This window comes from Rhincodon typus, chromosome 16 (genome assembly GCF_021869965.1).
Source record: "Rhincodon typus isolate 14 chromosome 16, sRhiTyp1.1, whole genome shotgun sequence".
In the NCBI taxonomy this organism is placed as follows: Eukaryota; Metazoa; Chordata; class Chondrichthyes; order Orectolobiformes; family Rhincodontidae; genus Rhincodon; species Rhincodon typus.
Window position 1 is genome coordinate 8,287,595 of NC_063347.1, and position 22,702 is coordinate 8,310,296.

At 44.1% G+C, this 22,702-nt stretch overlaps 1 protein-coding gene across 1 annotated transcript in view; it reads left to right on the forward strand.

Moving 5' to 3' along the window:
• The window catches only part of LOC109927413 (cytokine-inducible SH2-containing protein), a 4,597-nt gene extending 3,052 nt beyond the window's left edge, over positions 1-1,545 (forward strand). Inside the window, exons 2-3 of the mRNA XM_048606681.1 lie at positions 7-86; positions 655-1,545. Of these exons, the coding sequence (XP_048462638.1) occupies positions 7-86; positions 655-1,136 (562 nt within the window). The 3' untranslated portion in view covers positions 1,137-1,545. The remainder of the gene's footprint in view (positions 1-6; positions 87-654) is intronic.
• Positions 1,546-22,702: the final 21,157 nt, after the last annotated feature.

Consider the following 22,702-nt stretch of genomic DNA (forward strand, 5'->3'; position numbering starts at 1 on the left):
TCAAAGCCAGGAGTCCACTGGAAATAGAGACCCAGAAGCAGATATGCAATGTATCACAACCACCCTCAGACAACTGGATCTGTCAGGTGAGAGAGCACATCCCAAACAAAGCCCTGCACGTTTTCTCTGTTTTCGGGTATTTACCCAATTCTGTATTGAACGTCCTTATTGAATCTGCTTCCACTAGCCTTCCAGACAGCGCATTCCACATCACAACAATATGTGGTGTCAAGGGAATTCCTCTCACCCTCCCTTTAGTTCTTTCTCATAAATGTAAATCTATGACCCTTTTGCCAGTTCAGTTTCTACATATCTGCTCTATCCAAATCCTTCATAGGGAAGGACTGAGGTGAATAATGCGCATGCATTTCATAGAAAGCTAGCTAAATGTACTAGTGAGAAAGGAATGGAAAGGTATACCATTTGAACTTTATGACAGCAAGAGGAAGAAGCAGCATGCCCTAACTGGGCCAAGTGGCCTCTTACTATGCTTCACTCATAAGTTGTTGGTCACCCCGCCAAGTATCTCCTCCTTTGGGTTTGTTCTAGGAATGGTTTCCATGTCTAAAACACTATCAATAAGCAGGCACTTGGTGGGGGAGACCGGAATTCCCAACAAACCCTAAAAGAGACCTTTCACTTTTTCACCCGCAGGATGGTACTGGGGTTCTCTCACAGCCAGCGAGGCCAAGCAACAACTCAACAAGATGCCTGAAGGAACCTTCCTCATCCGAGACAGCTCACACCCCAGCTATCTGCTGACGCTTTCGGTGAAGACCAATCGCGGTCCGACAAACGTCCGGATAGAGTACAGCAATGGCAAGTTCTGCCTGGATTCGTACTACTTGGCCAAGCCCAGGATCCTGGCCTTCAATGAGGTTCTCAGCCTCATCCAGCATTATGTCACCTCTTGCATCGTGGACCGGTATGACAAATCAGCTGATTCAGTGCCCCTGCCCCCTAAGGATACCGCCATCCACCTAAAACTCATCAAACCCCTTCACCGAAAGGATTCATTCCCCTCTCTTCAGCACTTATGTCGATTGGCTATTAACAGAATAACACACCAAGTGGATAAGCTGCCGTTGCCAAAAAGCGTCCAGGAATATTTGGAAGAATACCCTTTCCTCCTCTGAGATAGTGTTGGTTTTCTTTTTGGTGGAGTGATGAGTGAGGAGGGGTTTTGGTAGAGAAAGCACAGACCGTTTTGTAGGCTCCTGTTTCCTGGCTGAGAGATGACCACTCAATGGGTTTTCTGAGAACATTAATGGGTTTTTGTTTGAAACTGCACGTTGCGTGCTGGACAATTGAACAGACTTCCTTGGTTTCATTGTACTGGAGCAGGTCCTGTGGACTTATTCGAAAAACTAAAATGTGAATTAAGAAAGAGGCTAAGGAAGCAGACTGGAAAGACATAATATGGATATGCAAAGAAAAAAGAACTCTACAGCTTTTGTATTATTGAATGCACTTTGATTATTTTTAAAGTTACCTGTTTTTAAAAAAAAGTCAAAAACATTTTCTAATAAAGTATTATAAAACACATTAAAATTTCAGTGAGAGGTATATTCAGTGTGAAAACAAAAGTAGAGTTGAGACTACAGTAAGATTTTATCAAATGGCTGCCAAGAGCTTGAGGGGCCAAATGGCCTGCAGCATTTCCTAATTCTTGTGAACGGAACTGGTTGACAGCAGGAAATAACGTTTCCCTGAGGATATGGGGATCTCCTCAGAGGGTGGTTAGTTGAATTTAAACAAAAGGGTTTGATACAGTATACAACGAGAAACCTGTGAGTGGCAGATGGGTCAGTAGCTAAAGGACACAGACTAAAGGTAAGGGACAAAAGACCTGGGGGAGAAGTGAGATCCCTTTTTTATTTTTCAGAGCCATGAGATGGTAGCGAAGTTGACAGTGACTTTCAAAAGGCAATTGCACAAATAGAAAGGCAAAAATTCACAGGGCCTTGGAGAAACAGTAGGAAGGTGGGACTAATTAGACTGTTTGACCAAGGAACTGGCTCAAGAAGGATTGTTCGAATTGCCTCCATATGCACACCAAGATCTTTTAAATGAAAAGTGCTATTCTGGAAAGCCAGGCTCAGCCAACACATGAACTCTGCTGCCTGTGAAGGTGTCCTGCAGACACCTTAAAATTTTGTGTAGGTGTTTTTTTTTAATTTATTCATGAAAAGTGTGTGGCATTAGCTCAGCCTGCATTATTGAGAATTCCTGGATTCATGTGTAGGCCACACCAGGCAAGGACAGCAGATTTCCTTCCCTAAAGGACGTCAGTGAACCAAATTGGTTTTTACAACAATTGACAATGGTTGTCATTAAGTTTAGCTGTTAATTTGAGATTTTATTGCGTTCAAATTTCACCATCTGCCATGGTGGTATTCAACTCCATGTCTCAATTGCATTCACTGATGTTCTGGATCTGTCTTCAAACAACCACCTCCTGATCTACCTCACCTCACCACTTAGAATCACAAAATCCCTACAGTGCAGAAAGAGGCCATTTGGCTTGTAGAGTCTGCATTGACCCTCCAAAGAGCATTCCATCCAGACCTACCCCTCATCCTATCCCTGTAACCCTGCATTTCCCATGGATAACCCACCTAGCCTGCACATCCCTGGACACTACAGGTCAATTTCTAACATGGCCAATCTGCACATCTTTGGACTAGGGGAGGAAATTGGAGCACCCAGAGGGAACTCACGCAGACATGGAGAGAATGTGCAAACTCCACGCAGTTACCCGAGGGTGGAATCAAACTCGGGTCCCTGGTGCACTGAGGCAGCAGTGCTAACCACCCTGCCACCCTTCCCTAATGTCTGTAGTGTGTTGTGCTCTTTCTTCACACTGATCCTTTGCTATGCTTTGTTGCAGACAGTATAGAGTATCAGATGTCTGTCCATTACCTTCTCTGCCATCCACAATGCATTTTTGTAACCATTTTGCACCCTACAACCACTTGGTTAGTCTCAAAGCCCACAGGGTAGATAAAGTACATGCTTTGAACGGGTCATCCTCCCAGTCTGAAGCCAAGGTTGCATCATGAAGGGTACCACTCTACATCAATGGCTGACCAGGAGTTTTCTGCCTCATCTGCCTGTGATTGCCATGTGATAAAAGGATTTGCAACTTGACACTCAACCTCCGTTATGAACACTCCTTTCTCTGATCATCAAGTCGTTGAGTGAGACTTGAACCCACAGCTTCTGACTATTCTGTGGCACCATCCTTGTTCTAAGTGGGATAGATTGTCAACAGGATGCAGCACCTCAAATGTGAGCAGCCATAAGGCGCTGTGGACCATCTGAAGCAGCGGATCTGCGATCTCATAACCTGGCATTGCCTCCACTCTACCATCAAGCCAAGGGATAAACCCTGGTTCAATGAAGGGTGCAGGAGGACATGCCAGGAGCAGCACTGGGCATACCTGAAAATGAAGTGCCAATCTGGTGCGTGCTGCAACAGTCTATTTCCATGCCAAAGGGTGAAAGTAGTATGCACCAGAGGTAAGGAATCCCTCATGAATGGATAAGGTCAGTGGTTCTGTCATATTGGGATGTGAGTCGTTGTGGACAATTAACTCACTGGAGGTGTAGGCACCACATAAATAACCCCAGCCTCAATGATAGGGGAGCCCTGCACATCACTGCAAAAATTAAGACTGAAATGTTGAGTGGGTGATCCATCCTGGCCTCCTCCTAAAGTCACTGGCAGCTTGCGAATTGCTGATTCAAAAGGCCTATGGAATCTGGGCTTTATAAATAGAGTACAAAAGCAAGGGCGTTCTGATCAACCTTCTAACTCTGGATCAGCTTTTGCTGGTGCCCTTTTTGATCACACTACCAGAAATGAAGAAGATGTGAAGGCTTTAGAGGCAATGCATAAATGATTGTTGAAAATTGTTACAGGGATGAGGCACCTTGGTTGCATGGATGGACTGGGAAAGCTGGGCTATTCTTCTTAGAGAAGAGGAGATTGGGACTAGCCTTGAGAGAGGTTTCCACAAAGTATGGACTTGGTTGAGTCTCTGGTGTGGGTTTGCAGGCTGCAATTCTTGCATGGCCCAAGAGTTGCATTATGTGCATGGAGTGGAACAGGCTCATGCACACTCTGTCCACCATTCTTTTTCAACTTTTAATTGGCTCAGCCATGGCACTGTGCCTGCAGTGTTGTGGAAAGACCAAGGACCTGGACTGGTATGGACAACTGGACCATGGAACTTGGGAGAGCCATGAAAAGGTAAGCTATGTGTCAGGGTAGTGAATTAAGTTGTTGGTAGCAGGGAGAAGAGACTGTATCCTGAAACCAGGTACTCAGTCATTTGGGTTCAGAAAAGCCCTAGGAGTCAGTAGGTGCAGCTAACTGCTGGGACGCAGGCTCAGGAAGAGCCCTGGCAGCTGTCCAGAGTTGTAATGGCACAAAGATGTTTCTGACACATTAACAATCCAATGCAGTGGAGAGTAGAAGTGAAGGAAGCCCCCAAGCAGTATTGCTTGGTGCAACTGAGAAAGAGCTTGGAGAAACCCAGAAGCAGTGCTAGCTTAGAGAAGATAGTTGCCTGAGGAAATTGTGCTTGTGAGAAGATGCTGGAGTGCAGTCTCAAGAATTCATGGAAGCACAGCCCCAGGGAGATCAATCAATGAGGTTGTGAATGGTCGTTGAGAGGTCTATGATGGAATAGTTTTCAAGGAAGTTCTAAGGCTACACCTTTAAAAGTTAAAGAATTGGAATCTCTTGTAAAGGGAGGAAGAGGTTCTAATTAGCAACTTGGAGATTCCCTCTTCATTGATGTCAAGTGGGATTGTGGAGAAATCCATGGGATCAGCCTTGACCACATATACTGTTTGTTGTGCTCTATGGGGCTTTCAACCAGTTTGTCCTTTCCAGATATTTATCTCATGTTAATTCCAGATGTTAGAATATAAGTTTTACATCTATATTGTCAATTGTTTTACTGTTATAATTTTGTATATTAAATTTGTTTGCCCAAAACTGTGGAATATTGTGGCTTCATTCTCTTAGTCCCCTGAATTTCACACTTTGTCTACTTTTTAAAAAAAATACTGACCAGACTGTAATATATATATTCTGAGGAAGGGTCACCGGACCCGAAACATTAACTCTGTTTTTTCTTTCACAGATGCTGCCAGACCTGCTGAGCTTTTCTAGCAACTTTGTTTTTGTTCCTGATTCACGGCATCCGCAGTTCTTTCAGTTTTTATGTAATATATATTTGTCAGTTTCATCCAGGACCATAACAAAATAATTCATAATTCAGAATCATATGGTGTCTAGACAGGATAGTTGGAAGGAAACCGTTACCATAGCAGAGGACAACTACATGAGGCAAATAGCTAAATAAAAAATTGTAGAAAGAGGAAAATTTTTTTTATGCAGTGATTGGTTCAGGATTTCATAGAATCTCTACAGTGTGGAAGCAAGCCATTCGGCCCATCGAGTCCATGCCGACCCTCCAAAGAGCTTCCCACCCACCTCCCCACCCTATCCCTGTAACCCTGCATTTCCCACGGCTAACCCACCTAGCCTGCACATCCCTACACATTATGGGCAATTTTACATGGCCAATCCACCTGCACATCTTTGGACTGTGGGAGGAAACCGGAGCACCCAGAAGAAAGCCACGCAGACACGGGGAGCATGTGCAAACTCCACACAGACAGTAGAAATGCACTGCCCGTGAAAGTGGTGGAGGGATGTTCAATCACAGCTTACAAAGTGGAGTTGGATAAGTACCTGGAAAAGAAGCAGAGGGGGATGGAATAAGGTTATCAAGGGCAATAGGAAAGTCTTTCCATTAGAGAGACAATTGACGATGTCTAACCTGAGGGTAGGCACTCCACAAGCATGAGATAAGGTAAGGAGACACACTCTCCATGAGCTACCATAGCTGGTATGACAATGGACCTTCTGTTGGCATTACTCACAGGGTAAGGACATGTGCGGATTTGCAGAGAGCTGAAACTGCGATCAGAGAGGGATTCTCCAATTTTTTTTCCCCTGTTGCAATTCTTGGAACTTCCCGGTGATTTGCAGTTGTTGTGTAGGAGGTTATGAATTGGCAAGCACCAATTCTTTGGAAAGTACTTTACTAAATAGTGCACTGTCAGTCCACCAAGTTAATGAGGGTTACTTTGACATTGCACCATGGTTTGAAATGTGCTGTAGTGAATCATTGGTCATGGTTCACACTGCGATCAAACTGAATTTCCATCAGTTCCAACGAACAAAATCAGCAACAGCCTACATTCATGTAGCACCTTCAATGCAGTGAGATGTATCAAGTTGCTTTCCAGGACCATGGACACCAGTCCACATCAGGGAATATTAGGGCAGACAACCAAAGTCTTTGGCAAAGAAATGGGTTTTACTGAACATTCTAAAGGAGGAGAGAGAGGGAGATACATGGAGAAGGAATCCCAGACAGTCAGAGGCATGACCACCAATGTTATAGTGCAATTAAATTTGGCCATAATTCAAACTTTGTGAGTGTAGAGAACTTGGTGGTTGAGACTGGCCTCCCCATATAAATGCAGTTGCTACAAGAGCAGGTCAGCGGCTAGGAATCCTGCAGTGAGTAACTCACCTTATTCCCCCAAAGTCTGTCCACAATCTACAAGGAGTGTGACGGAATTGTCCCCATTTACCTGGATGGGTGCAACCCCAACAACATTCAAGAAGCTTGGCACCAACCAGGACACCACATCTTGCTTGATTGGCATCGCATCCACAACAATTTATGCCTTCCACCACTGTCACACGGTAGCTGTCTACAAGATGCATTGCAAAAATTTACTAAAGTTCCTCTGACTGCGCCTTCCAAACCCATTACTACTTCCATCTAGAAGGACAAGGGCAGCAGATACATGGGAATACAACCATCTGCAATTTCCCCTCCAAGCCACACACCGTCCTGACTTGGAAATGTTGCTGTTCCTTCACTGTCGCCTGGTCAAAATCCTGGAATGCCGTCTACCCTCCCTAGGGGCATTGTGGATCAACCTACAGGACATGGACTACAGCAGTTGAAGAAGGCAGCTCCCTACCACCTACTCAAGGGCAATTAAGGGTGGGCAATAAATGCTGGCCCAGCCATTGATGCCCACGTCTCTCGAGTGAATTTAAGAAGTGCAGTGGAGGCTAAAGAAATTGCAATGGTTGGGGAGGGGAGATGGTGGGCATGAGACAATTAAAGGATGTGAAAACTAATCAAGAGATGTAATTCAGGCTGCCCAATTGTCCATTTTATACCGTTCCATAATGTCAAAGTTACTGGCTGATCAAACCCAGGAACTAGGAACGTGTGATTTCTTAAATTAAAAAAACAGAAATTGAGGTCACTGGATTCAAAATGTTAACCCTGCTTTCTCCCCACAGGTGCTGCCAGACCTGCTGAGTTTCTGCAGCAATTTCTGTTTTTATTTGTTTCAGATCTCCAGTTCTTTACTGTATATCAGCATGTGATTTCTTGTTATGCACTTGCAGTGCACAGTAGGATTGCTTTGCCAGAAATTCAATCTCCAATTATTGAAAGAACCTCCCAAGGTGAGGGACCCAGTCGAGGAAGTGCTGTTCCAGATTCAAGTAAAGCAAATAGTGCTGAGAGGTGTTGGCAGCCATAGAATCCCTTTAATGCAGAAAGAGGATATTCAGTCCATCAAATCTGCACTGACTCTGCGAAGAGCATCCCACCTCCTTAATCCAACATTTTTTTTAAGCATAGCCAATCCACCTAACCCACACAGGCTGTGGGAGGAAACCGGAGCACGCAGACATGGGGAGAACATGCAAAGTCCACATAAGCAGTCGCCTGAGGTTGGAATCAAACCCAGGTCTCTAGCACTTGGAGGCAGAATGTTTTCATCAATATTTAAGACCACCAACAGGACCATTTCTGTTCTCATTGGTGTCACTGGAGCTACTGGAGATCCTGCATTTGTGACATTGTTCCATCCTATGTGTCCCTTTTGCATACAAGTCGTTTTCCTGGAATCTACAACGTATGTATTCATTCAGACACTAAGAACTCAAAGCTTAACTCCAAAAAAAGTGCACCCATAATCATTATGTGTCCTCTCTGAAGCCTTGATGTCCTTCCTAATGTGTGTAGATGTATATCTCCACTTTCACCACCAACCTGCTCCTTATATGCAGGCCTGAAGCCAATGAGGTGGTCCTCAAAAATTGGTTTCTAAAACCTTGCCCAAAAACTGCCAGTAGCCAATTCTGATCTTAAATATTCTAAATGGAGGAAGTAGTCTTGACTATTGAAAAGCCATTGTAGCACAGAAATAGGGTAAAATGAATTATTTGAAATGAAATGAAGTGAAGGATACATTTTCATTCTTCTTTAGGACAAGTATGATGAAAGGTGTGATATGTTGCATCATTTTTATAGTTTGTATTTTAAAATAGTGGTATTTCTGACCTGAGAAATAACTGCATTAGACAATCCTTCTGAAAAAAATGACCTAATGCAGTATGTGTCAGAGAGGGACACCCTGGAATATGAATGGAAAATAATTGTTAAATTATTATTAACTGTTGTCATTTATGGCAGGTGAGGTAAACATTGAACCTTGTCTTTAGTTCAGGATAATTAAAAATTGATGTTAGCTTAGAAAATCCAGAGACTAAAAATTTTTACAACAGTTTGGATGAAACATTATGTGGAGGTACCAGTGTTGGACTGGGATGGACAAAGTCAGAAATCACACGACACCAGATCATAGTCCAACAGGTTTATTTGAAATCACAAACTTTTGAAGCGCTGCTCCTTCGTCAGGTGAAGTGGATGAGTCATGATGGGGATTAAGAACAAATATAGTTCCTCTCCTAGTAAGGAGAAAAGGACAATTCAAGGGAAGCCCAGTTATCCCAATGTAAAAGTTTAATTTGTGAACCTTCCAAGTCAGGATATTTGGTTCAAGTGTGGTTTTTAAAAGCTGAGAAATTCTAAGCTCTAATTTTTATTAGTTTTCATGGAAGAAGACTTTAATAGTTCACAGAAAAGAATTGGGAAGAACCAGTTAAGCCAAACTTAAACATATAATACAAAGGTAATTTCTCTGGATTTGAGTCTCTGTAATGGTTGGTGTTAGAAAATAAGATGAGGTTTTGTTTTGCTGCTTGTTTTAAGACCTTTCAAACTATGTTATATGTTTAAATAGCTTGGTTTATTCAATTGTTTTTACCTTTTCATGACAAACTTCTGTTGTTAAAAGAACTATATTTACTGTATAAGTCATTTGTTAGGCCACAGCTAGAGTACCTTATGCAGTTCTGGTCAACACACTATAGGAAGGATATGATGGCTTTAGAAAGGGTGAAGAAATTCACCACTATATTGCCTCAGCTGGAGTACTTCAGCACTGAAGAGAGACTAGATAGGCTGGAGATATTTTTCTTTGAGCAGGGATGGCAGAGAGATTACAAGATTGAGATGAACAAAATTACGAAGGGCATCAATATGGGTAGATAGGAAAAAATCTTTCCCCTTGATCGAGGGATCAATGACCATGAAGCATAGATTAAAGCTAAGGAGCAGGATGTTTAGAGGGGATTTAAGGAAGAAATTTTTTTCACCTGGAGATGGTGAGTATCTGGAACTCACAGCCTGAAAGGGTGGTTAAGGTATTACCGTCAAGACTTTTATTTAGACAAACACTTGAGACCCCATAGCATACAAGATCATGGGCCAACTGCTGGAAACTTGGGGGCTAGAGTACATAGGTGCTTTATGACTGGCAAAGACATGATGGGCCGAAGAGCCTTTTTGTTTAAAAATATCATTCATAGTCTGTGGGTGTCACTGACTAAGCCAGCATTTATTACCCATACCAAAGGACAATTAAGGGTCAACCAGATTGCTGTGGTTCTGGAGTCACATGTAAGTCAGAGGTTTTCTTCTCAAAAGGGCATTAGTGAAGCAGATAGGTTTTTTCCAAAAATCAGTAATAGATTCACAGCTATCATTAGGTTCTTAATTCAAGATTTTTATTCAATTCAAATTCCACCAGCTGCCAAAAAAAAACCAAAAGAACTGCGGATGCTGTAAATCAGAAACAAAAATAGAAATCGCTGGAAAAGCTCAGCATGTTTGGCAACATCTGTGGAGGGAAATCAGAATTAATATTTTGGGTCTGGTGACTCTTCCTCAGAACTGATGTTAGCTAGGAAAATATAAACCGACATTTTCCTAGCTACCATCAGTTCTAAGGAAGCGTCACTTGACCCATAACGTTAACTCTGATTTTTCTCCACAGATGCTGCCGAACCTGCTGAGCTTTTCCAGCAATTTCTGTTTTTGTTCCACCTGCCATGGCAGGATTCAAACCTGGGACACCCAGAACATTACTTGGGTCTTCGGGCTAATAGCCTAGTGATAATACCACTAGGCCTTCAAATTTCCATCCTGTAAAGCTCTATGACTCCACGATTCCATAACTTTGCAGTCTCGTTTGACTAGGTTTCTGCAACTGACCACCACATTAATATGGAAAAAAATAAGATCTGTTAAACCATACTTCATTCTGGAATCTAATGTGTTCAGCACTATCCATTATAACAACAATATGGTCTAGTTCAGTTCTCTCCTCATGGCTGCTCTGCTCCAGTAGGTCCAGAAAGGGACACATTGTTTTCTCCTCTCATAGTTCCTGAGGAACTCAGGCTAATTATCATGCATCTGGGGTGGCATGGTGGCTCAGTGGTTAGCACTGCTACCTCACAGTGCCAGGGACCTGGGTTTGATTCCACCCTTGGGCGACTGTCCCTCGGGAGTTTGCACATTCCCACCATGTCTGGGTGGGTTTGCTCCAGTTTCCTCCCACGTTTCAAAGATGTGCGGGTTAGGTGGATTAGCTATGCTAAATTGCCCAAAATGTCCAGGGATGTGTAGGTTGGCAGGATTATAGGGTCGGGGGATGGGTCTGGGTGGGGTGATCTTTGGAGGGTCAGTGTGGATTCGATGGGCTGAATGGCCTGTTTCCACACTGTAGGGATTCAATGATCTGAGTGCACTGATTGTTCCATATGCTACTGTTGACTTTGGAAAACATTTTAAATGCTTGAGCACCTTGTGCCTGCAGATTTCTATCCAAAGTGCCCAGCAGCCACTGTCTAGCTTCTCTGGGTAGCCTGAATGACAGAGAGGCAAGGAATCTGAGTGATCAATGCCCTGTATTTAATTCCTCTGGAAAATTAGAGAACAGTTACAAAGTTCTGACATCGGCACATTCATTAGATGTTGAACTTTGAAAGCCATAACTCGACTGTATAATCTCAAGGTATTGATTAGAAGTTCCAGTGAAACTACTTCTCAGAGTTGAACAGTCCCTTATCAGTCTGACATTGATAGTTAAAGATAATGTAAATGCTCACGGTAACAGTTCCATGGAAGTGTTATTTTTATATATGGGCTGTCTGTGTTCCAGTTAACGAAACCCCATTTATCTCATGTATTAACATGGTGTCTACACTTTTGTGAGTGAACACAAACAGCGTTTAGTAAAATAGTTCAGTTGGGAGAGCATTAGACTGAAGATCTAAAGGTCCCTGGTTAATCCCGGGTTTCGGCTTTGGTGTGACCAAGCAGTCTTAGGTGCTGGATTTTGGGGTGGCACGGTGACTCAGTGGTTAGCACTGCTGCCTCACAGAGCCAGAGACCCAGGTTCGATTCCAGCCTTGGGTGACTGTCTGTGTGGAGTTTGCACATTCTCCCCATGTCTGTGTGGGTTTCCTCCCACAGTCCAAAGATTTGCAGCATAGGCAGATTGGCCAGGTTAAGTTGTCCACAGTGTCCAGGAATGTTTGGGTTAGACATGGGGAAATGCAGGGGCAGGGGAATGGGCCTAGATGGGATGCTCTTCAGAGGGGCAGTGTAAACGTGTTGGGCCAAATGGCCTGTTTCCACACTGTGGGGATTCTATGTTGTATAACTATTTGCAAGGCACAATAAAAGAGGGCAAGCACAGGAAAATGCTGGAGGAACTCAGCAGCTTTGGCAGTATCTATGAGAGCAAAACAGCGTTAACATGTTGAGTCTTCTTCAGAACTGATGAGAGGGTTGGAAAGGATTTTTACAATTTGCTTTTGGTAGATGCAGAGGAAGGGTGAGGGCAAGAAACGACAAAGGGATTTTTAATAGTGGTGAAAGAAAAATAAAGATTCAGAATGGGTGTATATTAAGGTGTGAAAGGGGGGAAATGGATCCAAATGGATCTACTGGAAACAAAGTAAACAAGACACAAACATGACAAGGTTGTTGGGATGCAGGGTGAAGGTGGGTTATGAGGGATGGGGGTTGTGGATGCACTGCTGCCTCACAGTGCCAGGGACCCGGGTTCGATTCCACTCTTGGGTGACTGTGTGGAGTTTGCACATTCTCCCTGTGTCTGTGTGGGTCCCCTCTGGGTGCTCCGGTTTCCTCCCACAGTCCAAAGATGTGCAGGCTAGGTGGATTGGCCATGCTAAATTGCCCAGAGTGTCCAGTGATGTGTAAATTAGGTGGGTTATAGGGGGATGGGTCTGGGTGGAATGCTCTGTGGGTTTGGTGTGGACTTGTTGGGCTGAAGGGCCTGTTTCCACACTGTAGGGATTCTATGATCGAAGAGAAATGGAGGACAGACATCATAAGGTTAGGCTCTGTACTTGTGGAATTCATAACTGAATTCTAGAGGCTGTATAGTGTCCAAGTGGAAAATAAGGTGTGCCTTGAGTTTGTGTTGTGCTCAGTTGGAACATTGCCAGCAAGCCCAGGACAGAAATGTTAGCATGAGGGTTAAGGTGATTTGTTGAAATGGCAAGCAACTGGAGTGGAGGTGTTCACCGAAATGGTCACCCAGCCTGGATTTAGTTTCACCAATGTGAAGGAACTGCGCTGTGAACAGTGAATATAGTGGACTAGATTAAAGTAAACTATTCTTCACTTGGAAGGTATATTTGGGGCCTTGGACAGTGAGGAGCAAGGATGGAGTAGGGTAAGTATTACACCTTCCATGATTGCAATGGAAGGCACCATGGAGGAGTGAGGAATGTTAGGAATGATGGTGACTTGGACCAGGGCATCACCGAGGGACCTGTCCATGTGGAATGCTGACAGTGGAGGAGACAGGATAATAAGTTGTGGAGCTGGATGGACACAGCAGGCCAAGCAGCATCAGAGGAGCAGGAAGGTGACGTTTCGGGCCCGGATGATGTATTTGGTGGTGGCATCCTGCTGGAGATGGTGGAGGATGACCCTTTGAATCTGGAGGGCAGTTGCAACCCTACCATTTTTCTGGGAAGGAGGGGAAGCAGTGAAGGCAGACATGTGGGAGATGGGTCAACTGAGGGCCCTGTCAACTTCAGTGAGCAGGAATCCTCCAGTCAAATAAGGCTGCGTGGTGGAAGGTGGTTTAATCAGAAAAGATGCAACAGAGCTGAAGAAACCGGGAGAATGGAATGGAGTTCTTCAAGGAATTAGGGTGTGTGGCTGTGCAGTTGAGGTAACTGTAGGAGTTGGGGATATATGATAGATATCGGTGGCAGCCCATCCCCAGAAATGGAAGCTGTAATGTGAAGGAAGGGAGGGGACAGTCAGAGGTGGACCAGAAGATCATGAGATATAGAAGCAGAATTAGGCCATTTGCCCAATTGAATTTGCTCCACCATTCGATCAGGGCAGATTTCTCAACCCCATTCTCCTGCCTTCTCCCTTGATCCTCTCACAAATCAAGAACTTATGTATCTCTGTCTTAAATACACTCAATGGCCTAGTCTCTGCAGGCTTCTATGGCAATGAGTTCCATCGATTTATCATGTTCTGGCTGAAGAAATTCCTCCTCTTTTCAGTTCTAAGGAGTCGTCCGTTCACTCTGATGCTGTGCCCTCAGGTCCTAGTCTCTTCTACTAGTGGAAATATTTTCGTCCATTCACCCAGCCCTTTCAGTATTCTGTATGTTTCAATGAGATTCCCCCTCATCCTTCTACGCGCCATTGAGTACATACTCAGAATCCTCAATGGCTCCTGATATGACAAGCCCTTCAGCCCCAGGATCATTCTCATAAACCTTCCCTGGACCTCCTCCAACACCAGCACACCTTTCCTTAGATACTGTGCCCAAAACTGCTCACAATATTCCAAATGCCTCAACAATACATCTCTGCTCTTATATTGTAGGTCTCTTGAAATGAATGCTAACATTGCATTTGCTTTCCTAACTGCCAACTGAACCTGCATGTTAACCTCAAGAGAATCCTGAACTAGGACTCCCAGGTCCCTTTGTGCTTCAGATTTCTGAATTTCCCCATTTAGAAAATAATATACGCCTCAAATCTTTTTACCAAAGTGCATAACCTCAAACTTTCCCACATTGTATTGCATCTGCCATTTCTTTGCTCATTCTCCTAGCCTGTCCAAATCCTTTTACAGCCTCCCCACTTCCTCAACACTACCTGTCCTTCCACCTATATTTGTATCATCTGCAAACCTAGCAACAATACCTTCAACAAGATAACAAGGTGTAGAGCTGGATGAACACAGCAGGCCAAGCAGCATCATAGGAGCAGGAAGGCTAATGTTTCGGGCCTATTGTCCAGATTGTTAATGTATAACGTGAATAGTTATGGCCCCAGCACTGACCCCTGTGGAGCTCCACTAGTCACCAGCTGCCATCCTGAAAAAAGTTCCCTTTATTCCCACCCTCCCACCATCTTCCTCCTAACACCACGGTCTCAACTTATTTAGCACCTTCCTGTGCGGTACCTTGGCAAAGACCTTCTGGAAATCCAAATAGATCATGCCCATTGGCTGTCCTTTATTACTTTGTCAAAGAATTCTAACAGATTTTTCAGGAATTACCTCCTCTTGATGAAGCTGTGCTGATTCAAGCTGTTTTACCACGCACTTCCAAGTACTCCACAATCTCATCCTTAATAATGGACTCTAAAATCTTACCAATGTCTGAGGTCAAGCTAACCGCCCCTCTGTCTTAAGCAAAGGTTTTACATTAGCCATTTTCCAGTTCTCTGGGACCCTCTCCCTAACTCCAGTAATTCCTGAAAGATCACCACCAATGTCTCCACAATCTCCTCAGCGATCACCTTCAGAACTCTGAGGTCTAGTCCATGTGGTCCGGGTGATTTATCCACCTTCAGACCTTTCAGCTTCCCCGGGACCTTCTCCTTGGCGATGGCCATTATAGTCACCTCTGTCCCCGACTCTCTTGAAGTTCTGGTATGGTGCAGGTAGCTTCCACTGTGAAAATTGATGCAAAGTACCTACTTATTTCCCCCATTGTTTCTTTGTTTCCCATTACTACTACTCCGGCCTCATTTTCCAGCTTTCCAATATCCACTTTTGCCTCTTTCTTATCTTTCCTATATCTAAATGAACGCTTGCAATCTTATTTTTTATTACTAGCTAGTGTATCCTCACATTGCATCTTCTCCCCTCTTATCACTTTTTAGATATCCTCTGCTGGTTTTAAAAAACTGCCCAATCCTCTGGCTTCTCTCTAAGCTTCAGCACATTGTATGCTTTTCCTTTTGTTTTTATGCTGTCCCAGACTTCCCTCATCAGCCATAGTTGTCTTGTCCTCTTCTTAGTATGCTTCTTCTTCCTTGGGATGAACATCTGCTGTGCCTCCCAAATTGCCACCAAAAACCCCCGCTATTGCTGCTCCACTGTCTTCCCTGCTAGGCTCCCCTTCCAATCAACTCTGACCAGCTCCTCCCTCAGGTCATTGCAATTTCCTTTACTCAATTGCAAAACCATTACATCTGATTCCAGCTTCTCCCTCTCAAACTGCAGCGTGAATTCTATCACATTATTGTCACTGTCCCCTAGGGGTTCCTTCACCTTAAGCTTCCTAATCAAGTCTGCCTCATTACACATCACCCAATCCAGAACTGCCTTCTCCATAAAGGGCTGTACCATAAGCTGCTCCAGGCGAAGGTGAGAGAAGGATGGAACTTTGAAGTAAAACTGATTAATTTTCCCAGTTCCGGATGAGAGCAGGAAGCATCACTGATTGACTTATCGGGGAAAGGGTTGTGGGTGGGGCCAGGCTAGAATTGAAACAAGGTATATTCCATATAACCCACAAAGAGAGGCATAACTGGGACCTTCACGTGTACCCATGGCTACACTTTTAACTTGGAGAAAATGAGATGTGTTAAAGGAGAAATTGTTAAAAGTGAGAACGAGTTCAGCCATGTGAAGGAAGAGCAGTGGTGGATGGAGACAGCATTGGCCTCTTCTTGAGAAAGAAGCAGAGAGCCTCAGGCTATCCTGATGGAGTATGGATGAGATCTGTTCAAGCTCTTTTTCAGGCTCTAACTTAATCTTTGCCAAGGCCTTCTGTGCTTCTGGGAGCTTTATAGTTTTCTTCTCTTTATATTTCCTGACTAAAAGTTTAGATGCTTCACCTAGATTGCTGGGGTTCAACAGCCAGCTTTAGTTGACATTTTTGGAGATTAACAATTTTTAAAAGTTGAATATGGATATGACTCAGTCTGGGCTAACTCTTTATTTCAGATTTTCTGCATCTGTAGTATTTCGCTTTGATTGTAAGAGAGGACATTCTTCTGGAACCTTACATTTGCAAGCTCCAGTTGATGTCTCCCTGACATAACATGTGCACATGCTTAGTAACTATCCTGGGAGTAAAACTATAACTAAACCTTTCCTCTACATCTCTCCCAGATTCTTTTATGGTCCCCCATTTAACCATTGATATTTAACTCTTTACTTCCATTTCCACTTCCAAAACTATGTTTCTCTTTGGCTTGAGGCCTTAATTTCCAACAGCATTCTCAGTTTTCTTAGAGATGTTTCTGATATATTAGCTCCCTGTTTTATTGGGTGGGTGGGTGAGCGGAGGCGTGGAATGAGTTGGCGACTATTCTGCAAAAAGAATTTTTCTGGAACACCATTCAAAAGTAGAGATAGATCATTCCCCATGTGGAAACAAATTTCTGGATCAGAATTTACAAGAAGTTCCCACAGAGCGCTGTTTCCTGCTGGCTGGATGACGATTTAGCTTACAGTCACTTGAATTTTTGTTCTGAAGAAGAATCATATTGGATTTGAAGTGTTAACTGTTTCTCTGCACACATGCTGCCAGACTTGCTGACTTTTCCACTGTGTTTGGCAGTCAGTAATACTGCCATGGACAGGGTTGGCACCAATTCTGTTAAAACTTGAATGAGAAGTAAAAGCACAAGCGACACCCTCTCCCCCTAGTGGCTGATATCTTCCTAAATCATTTGTACCTCTCAGATTAACAAAGTGGACTCAGTCAGAGCCAATGGCTGATCCCAGGTGAAGCCTCTGTCTCCTTGGATAAGAATTCTGCTTGCTCATGAATTTCAGCCTGTCTGGTGGAATCCACTGTTTCTGGTGGAGTAAGGTCTTCTTTATACAGTAAAAGTTCTGATAAGGTTTCATCCTGTATCCCCCACCCCCACAACTATGCAATCCTACATGAGCTCCCGTTTCAAGTTTCCATATTGGCAATTATTTGTGTGATGGTATAAAGGAGTCAATATTTCCCCCGGCTCTTGGCTGTACCAATTAATATTTCCTTGGTCTATAACCCATCCCATTGCTCCCAGTTATCGCTGAGCTTCTCTTTGGATATTTCCACCAGTTCTAGGGTCAGATTTTTGGATTAGCATTACAATTTACCTGTAACATTGTACTATCTCTGGGCATCTCCTGTTCCCGCTTGCTTCCAGCTAAATTGGTCTGCCCACTGCTGCCACCATGTAGCAGTATGATGTGTACACTCTTGCGAGTGAGTGAACATTAACAAGCTTTACTAAATATAACAATTTACAAGGAGAGGATATGCTGTTGAAACCTGACAGACTCAAGATCCAGTTCCACGTGATCGAACATCGTGATGGGATCAAAGAAAAACAGAAATTGCTGGAGAAACTCAACAGGTCTGGCAGTACCTATGGAAAGAAAATAGAGTTCATGTTTTGAGTCCACTGACACTCCTTCAGATCTGCAGCAGTTCCTTCAATAATTTCTGTTTCTGTTTGTTTCAGATCTCCAGCATTCGCAGTTTTTTTCTTTTATCATGTCACTAGGACGTAGCTTCTTTTGCACATACTTCGTAGCAATCCTTAGAGGAAAGATATAATGAACTCTTTATTCTACAGCTCAATTAAGCGCTTCAAGAGGAGAGATTGATGGCCAGGCCAACGCTGCTGGTTTTCTTATCAAATGTCTCAAAACTGTCTCTTAAAAGCCAAATGGTCTTATAGGCCACCACCAGGAATGTGCATACAATTAATAATGTTTAAAAATGGGAACTTTTCAGTGGAGCTGGGAGGCAGTTCAGGCCATCTAACATTCCATTCCGAGATAGCAATAACTGTAAATGCTGGAGTCAGAGTTGATACAGCGTGGAACTGAAGGAATACAGCAGGTCAGGCAGCCTCAAAGGGATAGGAGAGTTGGCATTTCAGGCCTAGACCCTTCATCAGGATTGGGGAGGGGGAAGGGAGCTGGGAAATAAGTAGAGGGAAGAGGGTTGGGGCGGGGGAAGGTGGGATAGCGATAAGTGGATACAGATAGGGGGTAGTGGGAATTGGTCAGTGGGAAGGGTGGGGTGGATAAGTGGGGAAGGAAATGGACAGGTCGTGTCAGGTCAAGGAGGCAGGGATGAGAGGGAGGATTGGACATGGGATGAGGCCGGGGGTGGGGAGACTTTGAAACTGGTGAATTCCATGTTTAGGTCATCAGGCAGAATATGAGGTGTTATTCCTCCAGTTTGTGTGTGGCGTCATTGTGACACCGGAGCATGCCCAGGACAGACATGTCATCAAAGGAGTGAGAGGGGGAGTTAAAATGGTTAGCGATTGGAAGGTTTTGTTGATTATAGCGTACAGCAGGTGCTCCACAAATCAGTCACTGAGCCCATGTTTGGTCTCACTGATGTAGAGGAGGCCACACCGGGAGCAACGGATACAGTACAGCAGGTTGGAGGATGTACAGGTGAATCCGTGTCAGATATGGAAAGTTTGTCTTGGGCCTTGGATGGAGGTGAGAGGTGAGGTGTAGGGGCACGTGTAGCACCTTCTGAGTTTGCAGGGAAAGGTGCCGGGGGTGTTGGGGTTAGTGGGGAGTATGGAGCAAGATGAGGGAGTCGCGGAGTGAGTGGTCCCTGTGAAAGGCAGATAGGGGCGGGGAGGGAATATATATCTTTGGTGGTGGGGTCAGATTGTAGGTGGCGGAAATGGTGGAGAATGATACGCTGGATGCGGAGGTTGGTGGGTTGGTACGTGAGGACCAGGGGGATTCTGTCTTTATTTTTGTTGGGCGGGGGGGGAGGTTTTGAGTGCAGAAGTGTGGGAAATGTCAGAGATGCGGTTGAGGGTATTTTTGATTAACGGAGGGGATCGATCAAGGACCACAACATCCCCCCTCCTTTGATTGAAAATGCCCTCATCTCTTGCATCTCCCGCACTTCTACACTTGAACCCCCTCCCCCCAACAAAAATAAAGACAGAGTCTCCCTTGTCCTCACATACCACTTCATGACTCGGTGACAGATTTGTAGAACACCTGCGCTCCGTACGCTATAATCAACACCACCTTCCAGTCACTAACCGTTTTAATTCCCCCCTCCCATGCCCTTGGTGACAATCCATCCTGGGCCTCCTCCAGTGCCACAATGACACCACATGCAAACTTGAGGAACAACACCTCATATTCTGCCTTGGGAGCCTACGGCCCGATGGCCTAAACATAGAATTCACCAGTTTCAAAATCTTCTCACCCCCGGCCTCATCCCATGTCCAACCTTCCCTCTTACCCCACCTCCTTGACCTGACACGACCTGTCTATCACCTTACCCCACTTATCCACCTCACCCTTCCACTGACTAATCCCAACTACCCCCTACCTGCATCCACCTATTGCTAGACTACCTACTTTCCCCCAGCCCCAACCCTCTTCCCTCTATTTATTTCCCAGCTCTCTTGCCCCTCCCCAATCCTGATGAAGGGTCTAGGCCTGAAACAAGACTCTGCTATCCTTCTGATGCTTCCTGACATCCCATTCCTACTGCTAGCAGCTGTGGACTTTCAGTCCGATATTCTTTCCTGTTCTCGTATCCTGCACACTCCTTCTCTGAAGGTGCAGGAGAGGGTAACAGTGTGTATGGAATGAGCTGCCAGAGGAAGTGGTGGAGGCTGGTAGAATTACAGCATTTTAAAGGCATCTGGACAGGTATATGAGTAGGAAGGGTTTAGAGGGATATGGGCCAAATGCTAGCAAATGGGACTGGATTAATTTAGGAATCTGGTTGGCATGGACAGTTGGACTGAAGGGTCTGTTTCCGTGTAGTCTAACTCAATGACTCTAAAATTGGTGATATAGAAGTTATCAATGATGACAGCAGATAAGTTCTACCCTGTTAAATTGTCAACAATAAGTGGTAAATCTTTTTGCATAAACAATACAGCTTATTAATAAATAATTGCAAGCATATATCACATAATAACATAAATTTAATATGACACAAAGTGCATACACATTATTTTAATGGAATATAGTCTATGGCACACTCAGGTTCTACACCACACTTACAATAACTGCTTATGTTCATTTTAATTCATTATACATTATATACATTATGTACTTCATAATGCATGGAGCCCAAAGAGCTTCACATGAGTTTCACGCACTCAATATTCATTTTTACCAAATTAACATGATCTAAAATTATTAGTATTTGAAATAAAAGTGGAAAATGTATTCACATGCAGCTTGCTTTTGGTTTGGCTGATGCCAGGAGCCAGTGTAGGTTGAGCTGGCTAGGTAACAGTAGCCAGGAAGGAAGCATTGCCGAATGGACAAACCCTTTATGGGACTAATCAGGAGAAATGCAGTGTATTTTGTGAAGGCTCCTGACTCCTTAAAGCATGCCCACCATCTACGAGACACAAGTCAAGATTATGATGGAATACCCCCCATTTGTCTGGATGGGTGCAGCTCCAACAACACTCAAGAAGCTCAACTCCACCAAGATAGAACAGCCTGCTTGACTGACTCCAACCCTATCCCCCCCCATGGGCTTTAACATTCATTCCCTTCACCACTGGCACCCACTGGCATCAGTGTGTGCCATTTACAAGATGCATGGCAACAGCTCACCAAGGCTCCTTGAAAGCACCTTCCAAATCGATGACTCTGTAACTGCAGCAGATACTTGGGAACACCACCAGGTTCCCCTCCAAGCCAATCACCATCCTGATTTGGAAATGTATCGTCGTTCCTTCAGTGTCACTGGGTCAAAATCCTGGAACTCCCTCCCTAAAGGCATTGCGAGTCCACCTGCCGAATGTGGATTGCAGATTCCAGACAAATCAGACCTTACATAAGTATGTCAGGGTAATAAATCAGAGAGCAGATTATAGCGTTATGGCTACAGAGAATGTTCTAAGAAAGATCAACTTTAATAAACGATGGATAGTAAGAACTGCCGATGCTGGAGTCTGAGATAACACAGTGTAGAGCTGGAGGAAAAAAGCAGGCCAGGCAGGAAAGGAGGGTCCCGACCCGAAACCATAGCTTTCCTGCTCCTCTGATGCTGCCTGACCTGTTGTGTTCCTCCAGCTGTACACTGTGTTATCTGTAATAAATGAGAGGCCTGTTTAACCACTTTTAGGTATTTATTCAATTTGCTTTGAAAGTGACTGTAGAAGCTTGTTCCACCCCCCTTTGCAGGCAGAATAACCCTTAATAAAAGCCCACAGTTGGTGGTATCCCCACCTTGTCCTTTTGGGTAGTACAGGTAATTGACCTGGTAAAAGAAGACTTTGTGAGGTAACATGGGGAGTGGGGCAGCTTTTTCCCTCTGATTCCTTCATTGATTTCCTCAAATCCATGGCTATTATTGGTCAAAGCCCCTGCCAGTGGGATCAGTTTCTCAATGTACCCTCCCATACTCCCAAACGCTTCTATCAAACCTAGAAAATGGTTTCTATTTGACCTCAGCATTGCTGACAAAGTTACTTTCTTTTGGCCGTCCATAGGTATCCACAATGTTGTGGTAAAGACTTCACTAGAAACTGCTCCAGCCCATACAGTGAAAGTCCCGTGGTTTTAGGTGGGGAAATTCCAAGATCTTATCACAGTGGCAATGCTGAGAGAAGCCCAAAGTCCGGATGTTGTGTGTGTCTTTGGAGGGGAACCAGGGATAAATCTCGCTGCTCTTGTCCTCCTAGATGATGGAGGTCATAGTTTAAGGAGATGTTGTTGTGGCTGTTTTAGTGAATTGCTGCAAAGCAGCCCACATGAGTAATGAAACAGCTCGTTGTTCAGGTCAATGAATCATAAAAAGCAAGCACTATTCACAAATGTTTATTGCATTAAAAGTCTTTCAGAGATTGTGGGTAGTCTGCTGATTTGCACCAAGTATGCAACAACCTCCAACAGTCTCTTAGAGAAAACTGTGGTTTTTCTGTAGAACAGAGTTGAAAGAGAGTAACAAGTTCTGATGTACTCAGATAGAGATGGATATAAGAAGCTCTGCAGGTTTGACCCATGCACAACATCATCAATTTCACAGGAGTGGTTTTGAATAGGTGAACAAATTAACGGAGCTACACTTTCTCAGACTCTTGCAGAGATCTTGATTTGTAAACCATTCTTTTTGCAAATATTTC